General features: G+C 54.8%; 2 protein-coding genes across 7 annotated transcripts in view; one reads left to right on the forward strand and one right to left on the reverse strand.

Annotated features, from left to right (window-relative positions):
* The window catches only part of Iffo1 (intermediate filament family orphan 1), a 16,691-nt gene extending 13,451 nt beyond the window's left edge, over positions 1-3,240 (forward strand). For all 6 annotated transcript variants that reach the window (XM_021190261.2, XM_021190262.2, XM_021190266.2 and 3 more), the window contains 2 exons: positions 634-764; positions 2,013-3,240. In XM_021190261.2, coding sequence (XP_021045920.1) covers positions 634-764; positions 2,013-2,118 — 237 coding nt within the window. In that variant the 3' untranslated portion in view covers positions 2,119-3,240. The remainder of the gene's footprint in view (positions 1-633; positions 765-2,012) is intronic.
* A 279-nt stretch (positions 3,241-3,519) lies between these two features.
* Positions 3,520-6,827, reverse strand: Gapdh (glyceraldehyde-3-phosphate dehydrogenase). Its single transcript, XM_029535298.1, is given in 7 exon segments — positions 3,520-3,589; positions 3,695-3,876; positions 3,960-4,190; positions 4,323-4,463; positions 4,465-4,521; positions 4,620-4,917; positions 6,740-6,827. Coding segments are annotated over 7 exon segments (1,002 nt in total). The 5' UTR covers positions 6,763-6,827.
* Positions 6,828-9,121: the final 2,294 nt, after the last annotated feature.

Raw genomic sequence — 9,121 nt, forward strand, 5'->3', positions numbered from 1 at the left:
TGTGTGTGTGTGTGTGTGTGTGTGTGTGTGTGTGTGTGTGTGTGTCTCCACATGCCATGGTGCGTGTGTGGAGGTCAGAGAACAATTTGAAATTAGTTCTTTTCTCCTACCACGAGGGTCCCCAGCATCAAATTCACATTGGCAGATGGGCGCCTTATCCACTGAGCCGCCTGGTGTGGCCTCCTTCCCCCGTTTTGAGACCGGGTTTTCCGGGTTTTCCTTTTAGTTTTGCCTTTGGGACTCTGCTGCCTCAGCCCTAGTGAGTGCTGGAGGGATGGCGTGCTCACTGCACCACACTGTCCTTACTCTGCTCTTGCTGTTCTTACAGAGAACTCAGTCATCCACTGATTCTTGGGCAGCAGTAGGAGTGGATTTGCAGGAAAGGGCTGAGCGGGGAGCACTGTCCTGAGTCCTTACCTAGCCACAGTGAGGGCCTGAAGGACAGCCACAGTGAGGGCCTGAAGTCAGATTGCCAGTTGCTGCCCCCCCCTTCCATATCCTGGGGGAAACAGGCAATTGTAACTAGCTCATTTCCTGAGCTGCATGGCCCCCAGGGGCCCAGCTGGTGCTCAAACCCTGCCTTGCCTGGGTTTGCTAACCTTGGTCATCCTCCCTGACTCCACCTTACCGCAGCTGGAGCTGGCCACAGCCAAGAACGACATGAACCGACACCTGCACGAGTATATGGAGATGTGCAGTATGAAGCGGGGCCTGGACGTGCAGATGGAGACCTGCCGCCGGCTCATCACACAGTCTGGGGACCGGTAAGGGCCTGCCCGGAGTGGGCCAGGTCTTTCTCCCAGGGAGGAAGGCTAGAACAGGCCCCCATAGCATGTGGGCAGGGACCAGGTCACGTCTTTATGTCCAGCTGTCCTTGGGAGTCGCCTGCAGGTGTGGCCCAGAATGAAGCTTCCTCCCTGCCTTGGCCATCAGATGAAACCTACCAGTGCCCCATCTCTGAGTGTCTGAGAACCTAAACCAGGCAAGGAACAAAGAGATACAGGGACAGGGTTTTATCCAAATCATGGTTTATGTGTTTGACCTTGTACTGTAAGAGTAAATCTGGGGTTTCAGAGTATAGCTTAGTGGTAGAGGACTTGCCTAGCCTGTGTGGGGCCCTGTGTACCCACACACATACATATACACACACACACACACACACACACACACACACACAAAGACACAGACAGACACAGACATACACATACAGAGACACAGACACACACAGTAAAAGTTTTTAAACATTTACTGCAAACCAGGCATAGTGGTACTGTCTGCAATCTCAGTCTTGGGAGGCAGAGGCATGGTGTCACAAGTTTTAGGCTGTTCTGGACTACAGCAGCAAAAATTTGTCCCAAACAAACCAAATAGCAACAACAAACAACCAAATCCAAGGGACTACAGTAAGTCAGGTGTGCTAGCGCATATCTGTCATTCAAATGCATAGAAGCAACAGGAGGTGGATTGCTCCAAGTACCAGGCCAGCCTCGCCTCTGTATGCAGTTCCAGGCCAGGCAGGAATGCTTACAGGCCCTGTCTCAAAGGAAACAAAAAGCCCAACCCAGTCTTCCAAATTACATCAAGCTGAGTAGAGTGTGCGTGCTTACTGGGCTTGTGGCCCCACCCCAGCCACTTTGGAGACAAGAGGATTGCTTGCACACAGGAGTTTGGGGGTGCAACAGCCCTCCCCACCCCCACATACCAGATTACTGCTGGACAAGAAGCTAAGGCCCTAGTGTGGCTCAGGGAGCATCTCTGTGCTGTGACTTCGCACTTTTCTGATCCCTGAGCCTCTCAGAGCCCCCCAAGATAAGAAAGGCACTGTTCCCAATCAAGTTGAAAAGGGAAGAGCCTTTCTTCCTTCCCCACGCTTTGCCTGGCATCCCCTGTACATCAGAAGGCCACACGAAAGCAAGTTTAGAAGTCTGCAGCCTTCCTGCTTGCCCCAAGGTGACAGCTGATGTTTTTTGTTTTCTGCTTGGCCCAAGGTGACATCTGGTGTTTTTTTCTAGAAAGTCTCCTGCTTTCACTGCGGTCCCGCTTAGCGACCCGCCGCCACCGCCGAGCGAGACTGAGGACTCCGATCGAGATGTCTCATCTGATAGCTCCATGAGATAGAAACCAGTGCCTGGCACCCCGAGAACTCACTGAGGCAGGGGTGTGGGTCTGCAGGGGTGTGGGTCTTCTGTGCCACTGCATGAAGCCTGGCCCTGGGCTGTCCTCCCCAGGTTCTGGGGTGTCTGGAGCTAGGCTCGGCCCCACCCTCCCTGTACACCTCCCATGACATTGGGACACTCTTTCCTGCCTTCCTCACATGTGGGTATCTGCTACTTCTCCATCTCTGGGATGCTGCCAGAGCACTTGTGAGCTCCCTTTTCCATTTTGTAAGGAATGTGATGACAGGACCTGCCTGTATTCCTCGGGTAGCTTGGATTTTGTACTGGTGCTAACCAGCCTAGACACGCGTGTGAAGCAGACTCATCGTGCACCTTGGGATAGGGCTTTGTCCCCTAGTAAGGTCTTGGAGGGTGTGGGGCGCTCTGTCCACACGCACAGTGAATGTGGCCATGCAGGGAAGTCCAGTGCTGGCCCAGGTAGAGGCTGAGCAGGTGAAGCTGCTGTTCGCACACGTGTGTGGCCTGCAGGTTACTGGTGCTCAGGGCCTGTTTCTCCATGGCAGCTGAAGGTATGCTGCCATGGCTGTCACTGACAAAACCCAGAGGTTAAGATATCCCTGACCTAGGGAGTCAGTCACGACCTCCCAGGAGAGGCTATGCAGAACTATTGGAATGAAACCTTTCAAATCAATGAAGGTGTGGAGTACTTCCGGAGCCCGAGTCACTGAGTCACTGTGTGACGCACTTTTGGACACTGTACCTTCATTTCGCCAAAGGTGAGCACTGGTTAGTCACTGCCCCAGAACCAAAGCACCAGTGCCACAGTCCCTCTTCGTGGATACCATTGTTTTACTGTGCTGGGCGCCCTTCCAACTTTACCTAATTTAACATGTCTGCAGACTTAAGGGCTGGGTACAATTAACCTTTGTTTGCAGATAAAGGACTGAAAGTCAGTGCTCTCCAACTTGAGTCTCAGACTGCATTTCCTGTCCCAGTGTCAAACCCCACCCTCTGCATTGCCAGACATATCAGCTGTTCAGGACAGGCCCTGGGCTGGGACTTGGTTAGAATGTAGCCCTGGACTTCCGGCACCCAGCTGGATGTCAGAGCCAATAAAGATAACATGCACAAAGGCTGGATGGAGTTTTCTTCATCTCCCCATATGCCCTCCCTCCCCCAACACTGCAGTAAAACCAAGGAGAGGTGGGTGCAGCGAACTTTATTGATGGTATTCAAGAGTAGGGAGGGTTCCTAGGCCCCTCCTGTTATTATGAGGGTCTGGGGTGGAAATTGTGAGGGAGATGCTCAGTGTTGGGGGCCAGTTGGGATAGGGACTCCTCAGCAACCCAGGGCCTCTCTCTTGCTCTCAGTGTCCTTGCTGGGGTGGGTGGTCCAGGGCTTCTTACTCTTTGGAGGCCATGTAGGCCATGAGGTCCACCACCCTGTTGCTGTAGCCATATTCATTGTCATACCTAGAACAAATTGGGACAACTGTTAAGTTTGGGTTTCTTTTCTGAGCTAGCCACCAGAGGGCACCAAACCCTCTCTTAAAAGCCAGGCTTCCCATCCCCATATACCAGGAAATGAGCTTGACAAAGTTGTCATTGAGAGCAATGCCAGCCCCGGCATCGAAGGTGGAAGAGTGGGAGTTGCTGTTGAAGTCGCAGGAGACAACCTGGTCCTCAGTGTAGCCCAGGATGCCCTTCAGTGGGCCCTCAGATGCCTGCTTCACCACCTTCTTGATGTCGTCGTACTTGGCCTGTTAAGGGCAAACCCAAGATGACTCTCCTTGTCCCAAGTCACTGCCACACCAGAGACAAACCCAGCTCTCCCCATACATACAGGTTTCTCCAGGCGGCACGTCAGGTNCACGACGGACACATTAGGGGTAGGAACACGGAAGGCCATGCCAGTGAGCTTCCCGTTCAGCTCTGGGATGACCTTGCCCACAGCCTTGGCAGCACCAGTGGATGCAGGGATGATGTTCTGGGCAGCCCCACGGCCATCACGCCACAGCTTTCCAGAGGGGCCATCCACAGTCTTNTGAGTGGCAGTGATGGCATGGACCGTGGTCTAGAAAACATGAGGGTAATGAGTGAGGCTTTGCAGGGCACCCCTCTACCCAAAAGGGACACCTACAAAGAAGGGTCCACTCATGGTAGGGTAAGGTAAGAAATGCATGAGCTGTCCCCACTGCCTACATACCATGAGCCCTTCCACGATGCCAAAGTTGTCATGGATGACCTTGGCCAAGGGGGCTAAGCAGTTGGTGGTGCAGGATGCATTGCTGACAATCTTGAGTGAGTTGTCATATTTCTCGTGGTTCACACCCACCACAAACATAGGGGGCATCAGCAGAAGGGGCAGAGATGATGACCCTTTTGGCTCCACCCTTCAAGTGGGCCTAAGAGAAAGAAGTTGATTTCAGACTCAGCTCTTGGCTTTTAGGTTGCACAGTATCAAGGGTGCCTGACCCTCACCTTCAGCTTTCCGGCCACTTACCCCGGCCTTCTCCATGGTGGTGAAGACGCCAGTAGACTCCACGACATACTCAGCACCGGCATCACCCCATTTGATGTTAGCGGGGTCTCGCTCCTGGAAGATGGTGATGGGTTTCCCATTGATGACAAGCTTCCCATTCTCGGCTTTGACTGTGCCATTGAATTTGCCATGGGTGGAGTCATACTGGAACATGTAGACCATGTAGTTGAGGTCAATGAAGGGGTCATTGATGGCAACAATCTCTACTTTGCCAGAGCAGACGGCAGCCCTGGTGACCAGGCGCCCAATACGGCCAAATCTGAAAGGCAAGAAACAGGGGAGTTGGGATTAGAGAACTCCTCATGGGTCTGTAGTCAGCTCCAGACCAACCCATGTCCTTCAGAGCATAATACTGTTGTACCATACGTGTGGAGAACCCACAGCAGCCAGCTATGCCCGCACCACAACACAGGTACAAGTCTTTATGCAGATTCAGTACAATATTATAAATGTGTGCAGCAGGAAGCTCATGTTTTGTTCAGAACTTCCTTTAATAAAGCTGGTTGAATGCTTGGATGTAGGACCCAAATATAGACTGTTCCCAACCTGGAAAGTCCAGAGATCTAATTTTATATTCCTTGAGCAGCCGAGGCCTGGCGGGGCTTTTATAGCCCGGTTATAAAGTGGAGGTTTCTTTCCTGCCCGAGAGGTGATTAGGCCTGCCCAGCACCCGCCCCCCCCCAAGTCATTTCAAGTCTCTTAAGAAGTGGCGGTTTGCCCCAGTCTGGGTCCAAGTTTGGCACATCACCCCCATCACTCATGCCCTGGGAAGCTTGTTCCAGCACTGCTGAACTTCAGGCTACACCCCCTGGACAGGACAGACCTGTGAACTCATTCATCAGCAAGCTCAAAGGGCAAGGCTAAAGGTCAGAGCGAGCACAGGGGCGGCCCACCTGTGTCCCTCGTGCTTAGGGGAAAGACTGAGAAAACCTGTGGGGGTTTCCAACCCTAATCCCAGGGCTCCTCTGCAAATCACCTGTTCTTCCCGGCCAAAAATGAGAGCAGGAGCGACAGATGCGTGTAGGGGGAGCAGGGTGGAGAGCCTGCTCAGACCCCACATACAGAAAGGTCACACGGCTAAATTTAACCTCAGATCAGGGCGGAGTGAGGAGATCTGGTTTCTGGAGGATGGAGTGGAGAGAAGGGCAGGATCCTGAAGCCCAGGGACACCCAATCCTCTTAATGACCTTTACATCCTGGCCTATAGGGCCTGGGTCAGTGCGGGGCTATGATGAGACGTGGAGGGGACAGAGGGAAGGGCTGCTACCACCGGAGCCATTTTGTGGTGGAAAATTTCTTTTCAGAACCATGACTCAGCTCCCCACCCTACCCCCGGCTCGGCACTACGCCATAGCTACCTCTGGGGTTGGAAGGTCACGCGGACCTCTAAGTCCACTTCGATTTTCAGAGAAGAATAATCTAGAATATGCATTATGCCCGAGGACAATAAGGCTCAAGGGCTTTTAAGGCTAATAAGGTGAGGCGGATTGTGAGGTAGAACTCTCTCGAGAGCACGGAAGCCTTGCATCACCTGGCCTACAGGATAAAGGACACTCCACCCAGCTGAGAGGAATGGGAAGGTTAGTCACAAGCGAGGAAGAAGGCCGAAGCAAGATTTCCTAACGGCGGTTCATTCATTTCCTTCCCGTTTGCAACATGGCGGCGGCCAGTTACCCTAAGGGAAGCTCTTGGGAGATGATGCGCAAAGGTATGCACCTCACTTCGCCACGCCACAGACCCCCAGGAAGGGGGCGATGGGGGAGGGGCTTCCCTCCTGGCACGTGACTCCTCAGGGCGCGAAAGTAAAGAAAGAAGCCCGGGCCTGGGGATTACGGGATGGGTCCTGAACGAGCGCGTGGGGTTGTTCCTATTACTGAAGACTCCGGGCCCCGCAAAGGCGGAGTCACCAGAGACGCAACAGCTGGGGGCCGCAAGTGCGAGCCATCGCCAGGTCCGAGCGCTGACCTTGAGGTCTCCTTGGGCGCTTCGGCCACCTCATCCACCTCCCCACGCTACTGCAGAGCCCCCGGGTCAGCAAGAACTGCGTAGGCAACGGAGCGGGGCCCCGCCCTGGAACTTACCCGTTCACACCGACCTTCACCATTTTGTCTACGGGACGAGGCTGCCGGAGAAGAAAATGAGATTAGCGTGGCCCGAAGGACACCAGGCTGTCCCCTCCCCCCCCCCCGCCTCCATTCCCGCCGTGCGCCCCATCACGTTCTCCATCATTCCCCCCCCTCCCTGCGATGCGGAGCCTGGGCTCGGCTTGCAGATCTCGCACCAGCGCCCCTAGACCTGTACAGCGCCCACTCCCCTTCCCAGTTTCCGACCGTCCCCGGCCTCCTGCGGCCCACTCCGCGGTTTTCACCTGGCACTGCACAAGAAGATGCGGCTGTTTCTGAAACCGGGAGGAGCAGAGAGCACCAGGGAGGGCTGCAGTCCGTATTTATAGGAACCCGGATGGTGGTGGGGGGAGCTGATGACGCGCGCCCCGCCTCCGCCCTGCTTATCCAGTCCCAGCTCAAGGGCGCAGAGGCCTGAGCTACGTGCACCCGTAAAGCCGCGAGTAGCTGGGCCTCTCTCATTTCCCCTCCTCCCTCTCTTTGGACCCGCCTCATTTTTGAAATGTGCACGCACCGAGCGTGTGGGCTCCGAACTGAGAGGGGGAAGGGAGCTGAGATTGCCCCGCTCAGGAGGTGACGGGGTGATGGTTCCCAGGATGGACTTAAGGACGAGGAGTCCTTGGAGTGTGCACCAAGGACATCCAGGACCCAGAGACCTGAACGCTGCTTCCCGAATAAAATGGGAGAACCTTGAGAGCTGCAGGAACGAGGGGAATGGAGCAGAAGTGTGGGTCTCCCTGCAGCTGCATCATCGAACCTCTCTCCCCATTATTGAAAAGGCTGCGAAAAAGTTGAGGATCTTCTCCTCGTTGTTCTTCGGTAGTGACACAGCACCCCCCCCCCAAAAAAAAAAAAAGTGGAAGAAAATGTCTGGGGGGGCATGGAGGGCACTTTTCCTACCGCGGCCCCATTTCCCTATCTCCCCGCCTCCTGGCTTCTGTCTCTTTGGCCAGAGGTCTGGCTTGTGTACCGCGCTGTGAGGGCAAGGAGGTGGCCAGGAAAACGTTTGAAAAGGAGATTGCTACGCCATAAGGTCAGGATGCCCTGCAACCTGGAGACCTGATGATTGAGACTTACAAACACTCTTGAGTTTACCTGATGAACCTAGGCTGGGGCCCCGGGGTAAGGGCAGCATCCCCGTTGAGGGTTGAGTTGGAGGAGGCTCCGAGGCCTCCAACAGTATCCCTCCTCGGAACCTGAGAGTTGCCCCGCCCAGGCTAGGAGACACTGCCCCTTTCACCCACTGTAGCCCCAGGGTGGAGAGTTGGGACGTGAGGGCGGAAGTCCCTCCCCATCCAGGGACGTGCTGACTGGCCCTGGAGCCAGGGACTCTCCTTTCTTGACCGCCCTCGTGGACGCAGGGTGAGATTAGAGAGGGGAAGTCATATACCCCTGAGCCAGAACAGGCAAGCCCCTAGCCACTTGCTACAAGTGGAAGGGAGAAAAGGGATTCTTCCCCCGGAAGGGTAGGGAGGCTGGAAAGGGTGGAAGCTTGGGAGCACAGGTGCAGGGCAGGGGGACCCTGGCGCCTCTTTGCTAGGCCAGTGCAACATGAGACCAGCCCCCTGCTCTTCTAACTGAAGAACCTATTGCTAAGTTTAGCTGGCCTGGTAATAACCTTTGCTTAAAAGGCAGGGAGCACTCTGGGCTGCACCCCAAATCTAGTCTTGGCTCCTTGCCCTTCTAGGATTGCCCTACCTCCTTGGGGCCCCAGAGCCAAGGCTGTGTTAGACTGACAGCTGCGTGGCCAGTGCCCAGGCTTTCCATAAGCAGGGAGCAGGCCAGATGAAGGGGGTGGGAGTGGCCCCAGCGCAGTGCTGGGGAGGAGAGGCATCTCATTTTCTGCCTTCCTACCGAGGCTCAAGCCAAACCCTTTTCCTACCCAAAGGTCTGGAGCCTTCCATAGCCTAGCCCTAACCTAGCGTTTCCGAGGTGCACCTTCCCTTTTGCCTCACGCCCTCATCTATCATTACTGTTCCCTCACCAAGAGGTAGGGAGCATTTCAGCAGCACTGTGCTGTTGTCATGGCAGCAGAGACAGCAGTTGTGCCTCCTGCTCCGAGTGACTCAGCAGATTAAGGGCGCAGGGAAGGTGGGCACATGTAACATGGCTTGCAGTGAAGGACAGAGTCTGGGGAGATGGACCTTGTCACCTGCAGAACTGAGTGGGGTTCATGATCTCTGCCATTAGCCAGGCTGAGTCATTTGCCAGTCTTCGGGGATGGGGTGGGGCACACAGAAACAAATTGTAGGTCTAGAGCATTTCTCAAGTTGTGTACTTCTGACATGCTGTGTTCTGGAACGCAATGTGCATGAAGGTGGCCTTTGTCCTAAGGCTTTC

Source organism: Mus pahari, chromosome 2 (genome assembly GCF_900095145.1).
Source record: "Mus pahari chromosome 2, PAHARI_EIJ_v1.1, whole genome shotgun sequence".
Classification (NCBI taxonomy): Eukaryota; Metazoa; Chordata; class Mammalia; order Rodentia; family Muridae; genus Mus; species Mus pahari.